Raw genomic sequence first — 17610 nt, 5'->3', positions numbered from 1 at the left:
CACACACGTATACACACACACACACACACACACTCACGAGAATTACTAATAAACTGTATGAAGATTATATGTATGTTTATGCCTGGGTATGTATTTGTAAAATGTTCAAGGCTGTCTGGATGAGAAGGTTGATTCCCAATCACCTGGTTTCGGGTTCAGTTCCTCTCCGCAACATCTTAGGCGAGTGTCTTCTAACACAGAGTGTGAATTTGGTAGACGGAACCGTGGGAACCAATCATACATGTGTGCGTGTGCGCGTTTGTTAGTTTCTTTGCGTCCCCTGTAATCTTACATTCCGGCAAAGAGATCGATAAAGTTTGTTGTTGTTGGCACTCCGTCGCTTACGACGATGAAGGTTCCTATTGATCCGCTCGACGGAACAGCCTGCTCGTGAAATTAACGTGCAAGTGGCTGAGCACTCCGCAGACACGTGTACACTTAACGTAGTTCTCGGGGATATTCAGAGTGACACAATGTGACATGGCTGACCCTTTGAATTACAGGCACAACAGAAACAAGAAGTAAGAGTGAGAGAAAGTTGTGGTGAAAGAGTACAGCAGGGTTCGCCACCATCCCCTGATAGAGCCTCGTGGAGTTTTAGGTGGAACATTCACAACGCCCGGTCTGGGAATCGAAATCGCAATCCTATGACCGCGAGTTCGCTGCCCTAACCACTGGGCCATTGCGCCTTCACGATCGATAAAGTAAGCAGCAGATTAAATCAAACAAAGAAAAACAAAGTTCTGGGTTTGATTTGTTTGATTAAAACCCTCCAAGATGGTGCTTCAGTATGGCTGCAGTCCCACGATTGAAACAAGCTGGGAAGTAAAAAAAGAAGATAATAACAATAAAAAGAAAAGATTAAAAGTGTAGAGAAGAGAAAAGAGAACGAAGCTTTGGCCGTCGTTGCCGTTGCTGTAAGATCAAGTTACTGATGCTTGATGTTTTGATTCCATCAACCAGATCATGTCAACGATTTCTTCTGCTTGAATTGTATTTCCGATCTTCTTCTCTTCATGACATATCGAAACTTTAATCTCCAAGATATCTTCCGCTAGATTCGCCGCCACAGGGAATTAACCAAATCATTTCTATTAAGCTCAGGTACTTATTAGTTCTTCTGATTGGTTATGACGAAACGACGCTTAAAGGGATCACGTTTTTAAGTCCTTTTGTACTGGAGGCACAAAAATATAATTATTTTATTTATTTCCGCTTTGATATTATTTCTAAGAATATTTTCCTTCTTTGAATACTCTTTTACTCTCTTTTACTCGTTTCAGTCATTTGACTGTGGCCATGCTGGAGCACCGCCTTTAGTCGGGCTAATCGACCCCAAGACTTATTCTTTGTATGCCTAGTACTTATTCTATCGGTCTCTTTGCCGAACCGCTAAGTTACAGGGACGTACACACACCAGCATCGATTGTCAAGCGATGTTGGGGGGTACAAACACAGATACACAACCATATACATACACATACATATGTATATTCAGGGAGAATATACGAAAAAACAACAGACGAGGATAGGTGGTGTAAATAACAAAAGGATGTATTAGTATGACGCTCGGGAATACGGAAAGTCTTTGACGTTTCGAGCTACGCTCTTCAACAGAAAGAATACGGAGACAAGGAGAAAAACACGGAGAAAAAAAATTGAATAGTGTCCAGTCAACGGTCAAACGACGGGCTTCTTTCAGTTTCCGTCTACCAAATCCACTCACAAGGCTTTGGTCGGCCCGAGGCTATAGTAGAAGACACTTGCCCAAGGTGCCATGCAGTGAGACTGAACCCGGAACCATGTGGTTGGTAAGCAAGCTACTTACCACACAGCCGCTCCTGCGCCTATGTTCATATTTTCACAAGAATGTACATTCTCTGGTTCTGTTTTACAAATTTCTCTCTAACAGAGAAAGACTGGCCTCCAACCTCCAGAAACATGGTTTTTTATAATTTCTTTTGTTTTGCATTGGAATTCAGACACTATGTTATAGGAAGGTGAACAAACCGACTTCGGTTGTCAAACAGTGTAGGGTGCAAATACATGTATAAATGTGTGTGTACGTGTGTGTGTGTGTGTGTGTGTGTGTGTGTGTGTGTGTGTGTGTGTGCGTGTGCGTGTTTAAACTGAAATATAAATTTTATACACCACAACCATGAAACTAGTCCTTGAATAAGACGCTAATCTATTACGATGGTATTTTTGTTCTTTTCTGTCGGGAAGATTTAGTAGTTTACATTTGGCTTATAAAGTTGATCCGATAAGAAAAAAATGAAAATAAAGTTTGCGCTTTTCCCTTAAAATTAAATTTCTGATTCAAACAAATAACAATACACAGACGCCCCAAAAGTAAATAGACAGCCCTTGTTATACGGTTTTATCAGTGCGGATACTATTCGTTAATACGAGGCCCAAACAGGCCGCACCAAATATTATTTTATTTCTAGAAATAAATCTTTCGAAAATGATGATGTCTGTTTAATTTTGAAATGTTTGTGTGTGTGATTATCATTGCTTGTTTGATAAATGGTTACTTCCTAGCTGCCCAGAGGATGTTAACATAAAGCTTAAGATCAATGAAAAAAGAACACCTATGCTGAACTATTGAGAAATCTGTAGTTACTCTATCTAGATTACAAGTTCAGGCTTATATCTGTAATTATTGGGGCACTGGGATATGTAACACACTGCCTAAATACCAATCTTGAGAAATTAGGCTTCTCAAAGCTAGAAAGGAGAAGGCTAATTCCAAGACTACAGATCCAATCCATCACTGGAACTGTAAAAATCTGTAAAAGTTTCCAAAAGGCTATTATTGAAATATAAATGGGCATGTCTAGATATGCAATTATATGCATGAGAATACATACATACATACATACAAATCTGCACATACATACATACATACATACATACATACATACATACATACATACAAAAAACCCTGTTGTTGATGCTGAAATTCCAATGAAGCAACCTTGGATCTAGGTTAGAAACCAGTTCTTACTATGTTGGCAAGAAATCTTGAAATAAACTGAATAATGACACACACACAACACACACACACACACACACACACACACACACACACACACACACACACACGCACACACACACACACACACACACACAACAAGGAGTGCTGAGAGGTTCCTGGCTTTGGATAAAGAAAATACAGGAGGATCAGTTAATTATGATTTTAGTCAACCTATTCCCCTCTCAGATTCACACACTTATTGCAGCAGTCCTTCAGTTTTTGTATAGGGAAAGGTTTTAGGATAAGCATAAAAGAGTTTTCGTAGAAGAAAGAAAGTTATATTGAACTGACCAATCTAAATTCGGTGATTAGTTTATTCCAGGAATTTTGTTTCTTACGTAAGAGTAAAAACCAGATGGATATGACAGTGGCTGTAAAATTGCTAATGTCTTATCAATTCCATTAATTCCTGGTAACAAATACTAATTTGTGACTTTTTAAAATTATGCTTAGCAACCCTGAAATTTGTACGATGTATATATATCTATCTATCTGAGCTGATATCAAAGATTAATTTGTTATGAAACATTTTTTTAGGAAAGGAGGTTACGATTTGTCTCTCGTTTTAACTGTTGTATATATTTGCGGTTTGCCGACACTCCTCGCGGGATATGGTTAACATCCGTATAGGGCTACTGATTTCGTACACAAACATAAGGGATTGGATTTATACGGAATCAAAAATGATCCGTTTGTCCTTTTTCGCCATTGGTCAATGGTATAGTAGAGACAGTAACTTAACAAACTACGTTGCTCTTGAGCTGTTTCCAAAAGCAAGTACTTAGCCTCCAAACACACAACACCTCTCCACTCATAGATACATTACAAAGGAAAGACAAGTCAATATGTTTGCTGAATCCACGGGAGGGTGCCTAATATTAGTTAAGTATAACTATATACATCTGCCCTAGGGTCCAGATTTTCTGTAAGGGTTTACCCCTTAGCCATTTTTAAACGTTCAGTAAATTACCCCACAAGATACCAGGGGTTTATCGTTTTAGTGAGTATGTCTTGTGCAGAGCCAGTCCTTCAGACTTGTCTTGACCTGATACAATAAGTGTCACAAGCCCCCTAGTTATCAGGACGTAAGATTTGTATAGAGTAACCTTCTGTTAGATGAGCTGTTAAAGAGCTGAAGGGCCTGATCTTTCTTTGGGTCTTTTGGGGTGGCTGTCAGGGACCTTCTTTTGGAGACAATCCAATGGTATGCTAATTAACCCAGAGCTTGGATCCTGATAGTGGCTACTAATGCGGGTCAGTGAAAACCTGAGGACAATAGTGGCTAAGAGGTGATTCCAAGCTGCTCAAAACCCTGGAACTTCCGAACCAAGGCCCCATTACCGGACGCAGTTTAAAGTCATACCGAGCGCATGGTGTGATGGTATTCATGCCTTTCTCAAGAGCGTTAATAATCTAAGTATAATTTCTACAACTAATTCTCTGACTGATCATACCGCATTGTTAACATAATAAGGAGCCTCTGCTCAGTCGCTCGACCTCTTTAAAATAATAGCCAAATCATCCACAGCCATCTTTGAAAAGTAGGAGCTTCCCCGGAAAATGTAGTCTTAGGTAGATTGTATTACCTAAGACCATAACGCCATGGAAACCGGATAATCGGCTCTATGGACAAAAGAAATTAATGTTCGGGGGTTTGATGATGATGATGATGATGATGATGATGATGATGATGATGATGATGATGATGATGATGGTGTTGATGAAAATGATGATGATGATGATGATGATGATGATGATGATGATGATAGTGGTGGTGGTCGTGATGGCGATGATGATGATGATGATGATGATGATGATGATGATGATGACGATTCGGGGATTTCCTATGTGGGGAGTTGATGCAAATTCGGCATGATGTTTCTTGAGGATGGTTCTTGGATGTGAAGAGTCAGGAAGGAATAAAGAGTGATATCGCGTTTTATGTTGGGATGAGTGTTGTCAGAGGTGGGGATAAATAGGTCGTTGATGCATAAGAAGAAGAGTATAAGGAACAAAACGGAACCCGGGAGCGCATCAGAGCTGACAGACTGCTGTTCAGCGATAATGCAATCTGACAGGAAACCACTGATGCAAGAATTCGATATTCCAATGCACTGCTTCCCAGCGCAGCAAACCAACAAATCTCAATTCCTCCCCACCTTTTGCTCCTAACAGTGCAGGGCACCGGGTAAAAAAGGTCAAGGTCGTTGTCTATCTTCCTCTAATTAAATCATAAAGTACCTCAGCTTCATTCATAAACTATAAATTGTTTAAAGAAGTTTACTTATTGATTTACCAGTCTTGTGCAAGGATCATAACTGGTTTGAAGCTCCTTGCAATGTGGGTCTGCGATGTGGAATCTATTCTGGGATAAACCGTTTTATAACTTGACTTACTGCTTGCATTTGGAATTTATCACCGTCCCCCAAAAGCCTTATGAAGCCCCAGCCTCTAACGGACAAGTTCAACCATAAAGTCACTAAAAGACGATGAAAACAAGCCTACGATGGTGACATCTAAACACTACAAAGGTTTTTATTCATTTTCTTTTTTCTAGAAACTTAGCTGAAGGGTTGGGAGCAAACTTGAATTTTCGCGAGAGGTTCTGACAGTTTTTCTTAGAAGAATATTTTAAATTCAAAGACTTAATTCAAAAGTTGTAATGTCAGTGGCATAGCTAGAGCGTGTACCACCCAGGGCAGCCGTTGAATTTGCCGCACCCCCTGGACCCCCCCCCCCAAGCCTATAAGGCTTGTACAGCAGACTCCCAAAGTGTCGCATTCATAAAAGCATCGCCCGGGGTGGACCACCCCAACCACGACCACCTCCCGCCTAGCTACGCTACTGACCCATAATCACAGTGTCTTGTCAAAAAGAAACGAATATCCCTATGAAATTATAATTCTCGGTTCAAATCTTCCGTGGCTTAGAGAGAGATGAGTTCCATGGAGCTGACTTGTTCCAAATCAATGATTCCAAACATTTTTCCCGACCAAGCACCCTCTCTAGATTTACTCTTCGTCCTCCATATTTCAGATGAATTAAAGGGACGCATCAAATAAAACTATAAAAAGGGATAGCGCAAGAAATTTCTAAGGATTAAAAATAAATTCAACCGTTTCGTTCAGATCCCCAGTTCAGGACCATGGCCTGACTATGCTGCCATAAAAGACACGAACAGTTACAAGGAATTAACTGTGTCACCATAAAAGGCATTAACGCCCACGTGACTATTGGTCGATCAATTAGATCGGCGAGTATGTAACCAAATAAGCGGTTGACTTAAAGAAGGTCTTATGAATTTCCCTGGCAAGGGGTTCTGTCGAAGGTTCTAGATGTTTGATTGAATATTATAAAAACTGGGATATTGGACTTCTAAACAGAACAACCTCAGTTTTGTGACAAGGTGTTCTCACTCTACTCATTCTGTTCTTAATAACCACGAACACGTTTTTCGTGTATAATTAATACAATGACAACTTTTAACTACCTGAGTCCCTATCTGATGTATGCTGTTTTATTCAGTCGTTGTACATATGTAAATGCAAATGGTTCTGAGCTGGCTGAATCGTTAGCACACAGGATAAAATGCTTCACGTTCTGGGTTCAAATTCCCCCGAGGTCGACTTTACCTTTCATCCTTTCGTGGTCGATGACTTAAGTATCAGTTAAGTCCGGGGGGGGGGGGGGGTCAATGTAATCAACTAACCCCCTTCCCCAAAATGTCGGGCCTTGTGCCTCGAGCTGGCAGAATCGTTAAAACGCTGGACAAAATGCTTAGCGGCATTTCGTTCGTCTTTGCATTCTGGGTTTAAATTCTGCCGAGGTCGATTTTGCCTTTCATCCTTTCAGGGCCAATAAAATAAGTACCAGCTGAGCACTGGGGTCGATGTAATCGACTCCCGAAATTGATGGCCTCGTGCCAAAATTTGAAACCATTATTATTGTTATTAGTGCAGTCAATCTCACCTTCACATACAACCTACCTAATATTGTTTTCAAGCAACATTGTAATAACCAGACCAACTAAACATGGTGACCCATTAACAAACCATTAAAAGACAAAATAATTTGAATTTTTTTTCCCTCAAAATTAACCAAGAACAAATTAACCTAAAACATATGTTTTACATTTTCTCTAACAAGCAAGGAATTTTGTTTTTGTCTTTCCTATTGACATGGCCTATTTTCCCCATTGCAACACACTGCATGCCTTTCTGCTGCTGAGTAATTTAGAGTCAAAATAAATGGAATGCAAATAAATGAACTAGAAAAAAGGAAAATTGAGCTGAACATTTGTTATTAATATCGTTCCTAAATACATCAGACGTTCTTCATTTAGTGTTTATTTGAATATATTTGTAACTCTGTAAATGTATATGCACGTCTGATTAATTGTATGTGTGTGTGTGTGTGTGTGGTTGTGTGGTTGTGATTGTATCTGTGTGATTGTGTGTGCATACGATGAGGTCTGATTGAGAAGGCCTTTGATCAGAGGCGTTCCAGCCGGGACTATCTAATCTTTTTTTGCATATCCAGGGTTACATTGTCCCAATAACGCAGCTAGAATGTGTGCCACCCGGGCCGCGAAATTTTTCCCCCCACGAGAGTTCCGGACCCCAGTTATGCACTCATTTACATAAAGCCAATCAGAACTCAACGATCAAATTAATCTATGAGCGCATAACAAGTGATGGGCGATAAGATAAGGCCGCTTGGGCAAGGAATGACCATGCTTCTTTTCTCTTTTAAGAATGCTTGTTGTTCTGGTCCTTTTTCCAACCATGGCTGCTTCTGCGTAGTTATTTGTGTTGTTGTTCACTTGGTAAAGCAGTAAAGGGAGAGGATTGCTAGCACATCACCCTCTACCCACATTTTCCCCATCCATATCTTCACCATATGGGTCCCTAGCAAAATCCGATAATAGGTATAGATGCAAATCTAATTACTTGTCTCCTGAAATCAGGCATAACTTGGCGCTCGGTCAACTTACAACACCGTTCTTCATCTTGAGTTTACTTGGTGGAGTGTGTTAACTTGACAACAAGGTCGAGGTGAGCTCTGCTTAGCTGAATACAAATGAGTTCATTACTGGGGTCCGGAACTCTCGTGGGAAAGAAAATTCGCATCCGGACCCTGAATTTTTTGCTTCCCGTACACCCTAACTACATTTACAGACCCAAAAGTACCAACCAGCTGTTAAAGTGTCGCCGAAGGCGGACCTCACCCAAAGCGGACCTCACCCAAGGTGGACCACGCCCCAACCACTATGCTTTAGCCTAATCGTTTGAACGTCCGACAAAACACCTGTTATTACTCCTTGCATACTGAGTTCAAAGTACGCTGAAGGCAACTTCACTTCTCATATTTCCGGGCTTGATAGAATAAACAACTTTGCCAAGCAGCAGCAATGATTTGCTTTTTCTACAATTGAGTCTTGATGTGAATTTATTCATGAAAGCAGTCACAACACTGAGCGCCCTTTATTTTTAAGACGGCTGGGTATAATTCAAAGTAGTGGTTCTCAACCGATGTCCTTATAGCCCTCGTGAGTCCGTATGACCCTTGGGATGGAGGGCAGGGGTCAATATAAGATTTTGTTGCTAATGATATTTAATTATATAAATTTCAGATTTTCGAAAACAGACGCAGGAGTGGCTTTGTGGTAAGTAGCTTGCTTACGAACCACGTAGTTCCGTGTTCAGTCCCACTGCGTGGCACCTTGGGCAAGTGTCTCCTCGAGCCGACGAAAGCCTTGTGCGTGGATTTGGTAGACGAAAATGAAAGAAGCCCGTCGTATATATTACTCTTTTACTTGTTTCAGTTATTTGACTGCGGCCATGCTGGAGCACCACTTTTAGTCGAGCAAATCAACCCCAGGACTTATTCTTTGTAAGCCTAGTACTTATTCTATCGGTCTCTTTTGCCGAACCGCTATGTTACGGGGACATAAACACACCAACATCGGTTGTCAAGCGATGTTGGGGGACAAACACAAATACACACACACACACACATATATATATATACACGACGGGCTTCTTTCAGTTTCCGTCTACCAAATTCACTCACAAGACTTTGGTCGGCCCGAGGCTATAGTAGAAGACACTTGCCCAAGGTGCCATGTAGTGGAAAAACCCGGAACCATGTGGTTGGTAAACCAGCTACTTACCACACAGCCACTCCTATATATATATATATATATATATATATATATATATATATATATATATATATATATATATATATATATATATATATATATATATATATATATGTGTGTGTGTGTGTTTGTGTGTCTGTGTTTGTACCCCTGCACCATCGCTTGACAACCGATGCTGATGTCTTTCTGTCCCCGTTAACTAGCGGTTCGGCAAAAGGAGACCAATAGAATAAGTACTAGGCTTAGAAATGGCCGCAGTCAAATGACTGAAACCAAATAAAAGAATAAAAGAATACAAGAACATTGAATGGTTCTGAGGGTCCATCCAAGGAAAATAGAAACCAAAGGGGTCCTCAAGGAAAAAATGACTGAGGACTACTGGTTTAAAGGAACTTAGCTGCATTTTCTAGCAGACCGAGTGACCACGTAAAAGTCTTGGCGTAATTGTATATGGTGAGGAGGTAGAGTGGGGGTTCACAGTTGTGTGGTTTTGGGAGTGTATTTGGTGAACTGGGTGTATAATAAGGCATTCACTCGTTTCCAGTAATCTCTAATCTGACAAAAACCACTTAAGCATAATTTATTTCGGTGCGTATGTGAATGTGTGGGTGTTTATGCGTGCGCTTGTGTGTGTGTGTGTGTGTGTGTGTGTGTGTGTGTGTGTGTGTGTGTGTGAATGGTGAATGTGTGTGTGTCTGCATGTGGAGTGTGTGCGCCAGCAAATAGCATGCGTGCACGGTGTGTGAATGGTGATTCTGTGTATGTGTGTCTGCATGTGGGATGTGTGCGCCAGTAAGTAGCATGTGTGCATGTGGTGTGTGAATGGCGAATGTGTGTGTGTGTGTGTGTGTGTGGTGCGTGTATATATGACTGTGTGTGTGTGTGTGTGTGTGTGTGTGTGTGTGAATGGTGAATGTGTGTGTGTCTGCACGTGGAGTGTGTGCGCCAGCAAATAGCATGCGTGCACGGTGTGTGAATGGTGATTCTGTGTATGTGTGTCTGCATGTGGGATGTGTGCGCCAGTAAGTAGCATGTGTGCATGTGGTGTGTGAATGGCGAATGTGTGTGTGTGTGTGTGTGTGTGGTGCGTGTATATATGACTCTCTGTGTGTGTGTGTGTGTGTGTGTGTGTGTGTGTGTGTGTAATTAGGAGTATGTAACTCAACTTTAAGAATATACGAGCGTAGTCACCATCTAGAAAAACGTTATCGCACGACCTAGTCGCAATAGCAGCTACGTACTCTCAATTCACATTCTTACGGTTTTAAAAAAGTAGGACACATTATTTAATGTAGTCCTAGAAATACATCAACACGGGGTGGTTTTGATAGAAATACCTTTTATCCGGGGCTAATTTTGTGGTGGTGGTGGTAGCGGGGTTCAAACAATTAGTACAAGGGAGACAAATCTGTTTTAGTTCCAAATGGTAGGTGAATAAGAGAAGTCGCTGATTAAGGTAATGCTCAAAGAGTGGTTTATTCTTCGTTTTTGAATTTGGTTTGCAAGATTCTTGATGTGAATTCGTGTGTCGAAACAAGTGACCCTAACAAGACACAACAAAAGTGGTTTGATTAACCAATGTAAGAGAAAAGCACACCAGAGCCATAGCGCGGCTTCTGCAAGGAAAAAGAAACAAGTGACATGATCGTCAGGAGAAATGTATGAAAGGACATCTGGGTCTAGGGACCATTTATTGCTTTTGTTGAATCTATCACAAATGTAATGAATACACACTGATTTCTCAACCAGGAACTGAAACCTTGATCTGACTACTCCGGCATGTTACTTCTCATTGTTTGTCATCCTCCGTCAAATTCCTCGTCGTCTGAGGTGGGAGCCCCGTTCAACGCAGCTCAGCATGTACATAAACCACACATGTTCGGGTGTTGACCGTATCAACATCACTATTTGACTTATTTATTTAACTGCTGAAAATATGCAAAGTCGATCCCAGTTGCAGTTGAACGCTGAACATAAAGGGACGTAACTCAATAATGCATAGCATCCTTATTCGACACTTCACCAATTCAACCTCACTTACCTAGCATGTCACATCTTGTCTTTTATTAAAGTTAGCGCCAATCGAACTAATCAATTGCCAGACTTTATCGCTCCTCGATATTAATTGTGTGAGGAGAAAAGGCTAATGAATATAGTTGAGCATGTAGCGATGTACCAAATGGCAAATGTAAAAACTTCTAGATGAATTAAAATTCCCTTTTGGTTGTAAACATTTCTGGATCAATTAAAAATTCCCTTTTTGGTGAAGAAAGAAGATCGTTGGCGACGTTTAAAGAAAAGGGGAGATAATTTAAAGAACTTTTATTAATTTCACAAAAAATTATCAATATTTACATTTAAGGTGGGAAGGTAACAGAATTGTTCCCTCGCCGTACTAAACGCGTTCAAGCACTTCTAGTTTTTCATTTTGAGATCAAATTCCGTCGAGGCTGACTTTGCTTTTCATCGTGAACCACATGGTTCCGGGTTCATTCCCACTGCGTGGCACCTTGGGCAAGTGTCTTCCACTATAGCCTCGGGCCGACCAAAGCCTTGTGAGTGGGTTTGGTAGGCGGAAACTGAAAGAAGCCCGTCGTATATATGTATATATATATATATATATATATATATATATATATATATATATATATATATATATATATATATATATATGTATGTGTGTATATATGTTTGTGTGTCTGTGTTTGTCTCCCCCCCCCCAACATCACATGACAACCGATGCTGGTGTGTTTACATCTCCGTAAATAAGCGGTTCGGAAAAGAGACCGATAGAATAAGTACTAGGCTTACAAAGAATAAGTCCTGGGCTTGATTTGCTCGAATAAAAGGTGGTGCTCCAGCATGGCCACAGTCAAATGACCCGAGACAAGTAAAAGAATGGAGTTGGTGTAACCGACCCTACCCCTTCCCCCAAATTTTTAACCGTTTGCTTAAAGGATTATTCTTTATGCTTAGTTCGAAATATGACTTTTGTCAGATGGCACAGCTGCGGACATGTTTTAGTCTTATTAAACCTCATTAACGTAGTATAGTCTTCTCAAACTTGACTAAATTTCAATAAAACCGGAACAAAAATGTCATTCTTGTCTGTTAAGAAAAATCACAATTTTCTATTAAATATGAAAATTAATAATGTTCTGTGAAATTAATTGCTATGTTTTCGAAATGATGTCACCTTTTGAAATTCCATATTCTTTAGTTTTTCATTCGTTACATCCCTACCTAACTGGGTGATATGAAATCTTGCAGCTGGCTGAAGTTTCTTCTTTTAGCCGAGTTAACACATCAAAAGAAGTGACAATATTATACTAATTACTAAAATACCCAGCAATTGAATAATTAATGAAAGTGTGGGTTTATCTATCAATAAATTGGTGCTTATAACTTTATTCTAAAATCTAGCCGTTCCAGCCTCTACACGCAATTCTAAGTTAATTTTCTTGACAAAAATATACAAAAAAGATTCTTTTCTACTCTAGGCACAAGGCCCAAAATTTTGAGGGAAGGAGCCAGTCGATTAGATCGACCCAGTACGCAACTGGTACTTAATTTATCGACCCCGAAAGGATGATAGGCAAAGCCTCGGCGGAATTTGAACTTGGAACGTAAAGACAGACGAAATACCGCTAAGCATTTCGCCCGGCGTGCTAACGTTTCTGCTAGCTCGCCGCTACAAAAATAGAAAATTCTATCTAGCTAGCTAGATACTGAGAAAACAGTTACTTTTGTCTAAATTCAATTACAACCATATCTCGGCCATTTCATTAATAAAACCATCATTAGTATAAATAAATATAAAGAGTTATAAATGTTTTATTGTCTGCTTTGTTTCGACATTGCATCCTTTTATTGTCCGCTTTATTTAGAGCACTGCATCTTTCAAAACTTCCATGCTTCCTGAGATTCGCCAACACTACACCTGATTTTCTCCCCTCCATACACACGCAAGCATGTATCTGACTCATACACTATTCACTATTCAGAAACGTTAGCACGCCGGGCGAAATGCTTAGCGGTATTTCGTCTGCCACTGCGTTCTGAGTTCAAATTCCGCCGCGGTCGACTTTGCCTTTCATCCTTTCGGGGTCGATAAATTAAGTACCAGTTACGTACTGGAGTCGATATAATCGACTTAATCCGTTTGTCTGTCCTTGTTTGTCCCCTCTGTGTGTAGCCCCTTGTGGGCAGTAAAGAAATAGGTATTTCGTCTGCCGCTACGTTCTGAGTTCAAATTCCGCCGAGGTCGACTTTGCCTTTCATCCTTTCGGGGTCGATTAAATAAGTACCAGTTACGCACTGGGGTCGGTATAATTGACTTAATCCGTTTGTCTGTCCTTGTTTGTCCCCTGTGTGTGTAGCCCCTTGTGGGTAGTAAAGAAATAACACTATTCACTTTCCAGACATTTGTACATTACTGCATTTGCTTTATACGCACTTTTGACAAGTTGTAGTGCACCTGAGCACTGTATACAATAATTTCATTATTATTATAATTTTACAGTGGAAATAGAGGTGGATTAACATTATCTAAGTGGGGGATTACTCTGTTGAACTATTACCTTAGTTATTTCCCCTGAATTATTTAACCTCTGTTGATTGTGTTTAATTATTGTACCTCCTAAAGAAGAGAGCTCCAGTCATTGATTCAAAACTGTGACAAGTCTCTGCAGGAAACACTATTGCCCCGCCTCTCTCTCTCTGGCATTTTTTTGTCTCTTTCTTTCTCTGTCACTGACAAATATTCGGCTCTGACAGGAACAGATGCAAAGAGGAAGGGAAGGAGGAAGCTCACCACATGGGAAGTTCTTGTGGAACAGTTTGGGAAGACAACAATCGTGAGCAGAAGGAATTGTGTTGGCAGCAGCCTCAACAGCTGAATGATGTTGTTGGTTGTTTTGCCAGGTTTCACTACTTGACTTTCCTGTCTGTTTGATGTCCTTAGAAACAAACGGTGCGGCTTCATTGCGCCTCTCGTTTCGTTGCTACTCAGACAAACACTGGCACTGGACAGCGAAACATCTTAACTTGATGCAAATCGAACAAACATACAAACAAACAGAAGACCATCTGTATGTATATGTATTATATATATGATAAATTTTTCTCTCGTATTTATAATATGGCTCCCACAACAACAACAACAACAGCTGCCGCAACAGAACCATCATCAGCTTCAACCACAACCGAACTAGAAAATAAAACAAAACAGAAAACTGTGAACCCTTTTAAAAACTGCTGTCGATTATTTCATTGGGGACCATGTTTAGCCCTGACGATAATATTTCTGATTTCATTCATGTCTCTAACCTGTACGTTGATCTGGTGGCCGATAAGTACAGCTGGTGGACTTCTTAATTTATCAATATTTATAATTTGGGACATCTTAACACTCTATAATTATTTTATGGCTGTTATAAACGGTCCCGGATATGTCCCTCATGGATGGAAACCTGTAAGTTTTTCACTTCAGTTTTTTTTCTATCTCTGAGCCACAATTTACTTTACGCTTTATAAGTGGGAGACATAGACAGTTGTTGGTTTAATGAGTTGATGTTAATTATCAAATTATAATTTAGATTCATGTTATAAATTGTCTGTTCTAACTTATATTTTCCCAACTGGCAGTTGAGAAATTTTATAGATATTTTTGTTTGTCCAAACAGACGACATCTGGTAAATGTAAACATATAGAATGAAAAAAGGTATTCGATTTTTTTTTTTAATCCACAGAAATATGTTGCCACTATACTTTAATTATGTTTTGGAATTCTATTCACAAAAGTAGTTTTGGCTAATTATCTCTTTCTTCTTATTTTATCCACATTTCTTAAAAAAAGTAATTTCGTTGTTATATTTAACTTTCATTTATAACACAGCTATAACACAGATAAATCATTATTCAACCCTTGGCCGGACCTGATCGAGTAGACTTATGATATAATCAAAGGTATTCTCGCCGTCATACATACCGTCTTGTTGTATATTTAAGAATGTATCGTCTAATTTGTCCTACCTTTTTAAGACTGTATAGTGTTATTTAAGGACAATTTATCTGTTTCTTCTAGCAAGATGTAGCTGTGTAGAGTTAGGGTGGTATATAAAACCCTTAGAAATCTATATGAAAAAAAAACAACAAAAAAAAAAACTGATTTTATATTAGTTCCAAACCGGGGCGATCGCCTGTATACTTATTAATTTGCAAAATTAGAGATTTCTTCTTAGCACAAACGACGGTCTCACGGGTTTTACGTGACTGGCAATTTCATCCGTCCTTCTGGTAAAGCCTCCCTACTTCCTCCTGGCTTAAAGGCCAACGTCCACCTGAAAAAGAACAGACATGATGGGAAAATGTTTCAGCTGATTGTAACAAAACCCAACTTTTTAAAGAAAGGCGTCACATTTCCCCTCATCTGTAACATGAAACTTATGTGGTCTGATTTATATTTTCATGTTTCTCAAGCGTTTTATTGATCTTCAAATTCTTAGTGTCAGAAGATAAATGCATAAAAAGAAAGTAAAAGAAAAAAAAAACTACCTATAAACGTTGCTTAATATAAATTTCAGTGACGTGCAGGTGTGGCTGTGTGGTTAAGAAGCTCACTTTGCAATCACGTGGTTTCGGGTTCAATCCTACTGCATGGTATCTTGGACAAATGTCTTCTACTATAGCTCTGAAGCCCATTGTACACACACACACACACACATATATATATATCATAATGGGGGACTCTGGTTTATGGGGTTACCCTGGGTTTCCTGTCCATAAGGGGTTTGGCTTTATGGCGTATCATCAGATGCCAAACTTGTTGGCCTGCTCTACATCTTAGAGGGTGCTTCTTTTCCAGATTTATGTTTTTCTACAAACAATACACACACACACACACACACACACACATATATGTATATATACACCCATATATAGAAAGAAAGAGAGAGAAGTTTCCACAGTTTCCTTGCATTTCTGTTTGTTTTCCCACCATTGCTTTACCACCAGTGTTGGTTTGTTCACATCCTTGTAACAGTTGTTCAGCAAAAGAGACCTATAGAAACTGATAAATCCTGGGGTTGATTTGTTCAACTAAACCCTCGAAGGCGATGCCCCAACATGGCTGCAGTCCAGTGACTGAAACAAGGAAGAGGTCAAAGATATTTCCAGTTTTCCATACTACAATGGAATTGCTTGTGTTGCTATCATTTACCAGTTTCAATTCTGCGTTATTTCTGTTCTCAGTGTGTTGTTATGTACCGTTCACTGCATCATCATCATCATCGTCATCATCGTTAAGTGTCTGCCTTCCATGCTGGTAAGGGTTGGACGTGTTTAGTGCCTAATTCATGTATCAATGTAGTTTCTTGCTGCAGAGGAGCCACATGGCTACTCAGATTTTCGAAGAGAGGGAAGAAATGGTCGAGTGAAGAGTCAGAGAGCAGAAGTCAAGACTGATTTGGGTTACATAGCCTCATTGCTATCGACACAGACAGCATTTTGGTGCTTCTTAGTGCTTTGAAGTTGAACATTTAAGATTCCTGTAAATCATTATTGATGTTTGTAAATGAAGATGGCCAATCATGTGTGACTGTTAATGGCTTGAAGAAAGGAATTGAATGCTTGCTGGACCTGAAAGAGATAAACTGACTACATTTAGTGTGAAAGCTTGTGTATTAAGGATATTGCTGTTCCCTCTCTGAATGCATGAGTGAATGTCTCATCAGGCAGTGAAGCAGTCTGTAGGTGTTTTGGCCCCTTTCCATCATGACACCGGAGCTGCCTCCAGGGCCATTGAGTGATGCAGGTGACAAATCTTCCACACAGCAACATGAGCTTTGTTGAATCAGATGTTGTGGACTCTGAGCCAAATGTTTCTGTCATCCTCAATGCTCAATGTTGTTGCACCATTTATCCTCTCTCTTGAAACAGATGTAATGGCTTGCTTTCTTAGCAGCTCCTGACAATTTTCTGGCAACATCTTTTCTCCTTTTCAGCTAGTTCAAGCTTCCTGAACACCGAGTGAACCTTGGTCCCAACACCCTATCTTCAAGGTTTACTTTTCAATTGTTATTTGAAATTAGGAATAAATGGTTTACAAGCATCCGTTTTAGTCATTTCATTAAATTGTTTAATGTTTAAATGTCACTTTTAGCTAAATTCTATTTCTGGTTCATATGTATGGTTAAGAAGTTTGCTTCCCAACCACATCATGGTTCCAGGTTCAGTCCCACGTGTCGCATCTTTGGCCCTGGGCTGACTGAAACCTTGCGACAGGAAATTGAAAGAAGCTCATTGTGTATGTGTGTGTGTGTGGTGTGTGTGTATTTGTGCCTCCTTGTCTTGACATCACATGATTGTTGTAAAAGCATGTCATTCATTTCCAATATTCTATGCAAA

At 39.8% G+C, this 17610-nt stretch overlaps 1 protein-coding gene across 1 annotated transcript in view; it reads left to right on the top strand.

The window, feature by feature from the left end:
- The first annotated feature begins 13866 nt into the window (after positions 1-13866).
- LOC106870570 (palmitoyltransferase ZDHHC6) overlaps positions 13867-17610 on the top strand; it is a 30085-nt gene continuing 26341 nt past the window's right edge. Inside the window, exon 1 of the mRNA XM_014916696.3 lies at positions 13867-14676. Within this exon, the coding sequence (XP_014772182.1) occupies positions 14296-14676 (381 nt within the window). The 5' untranslated portion in view covers positions 13867-14295. The remainder of the gene's footprint in view (positions 14677-17610) is intronic.

The sequence above is a fragment of the Octopus bimaculoides genome, chromosome 7, assembly GCF_046866305.1.
Source record: "Octopus bimaculoides isolate indiv1 chromosome 7, ASM4686630v1, whole genome shotgun sequence".
Lineage (NCBI taxonomy): Eukaryota > Metazoa > Mollusca > Cephalopoda > Octopoda > Octopodidae > Octopus > Octopus bimaculoides.
The sequence above is the reverse complement of the archived record's forward strand: the minus strand, read 5'-3'. Positions and strand labels throughout refer to the sequence as shown.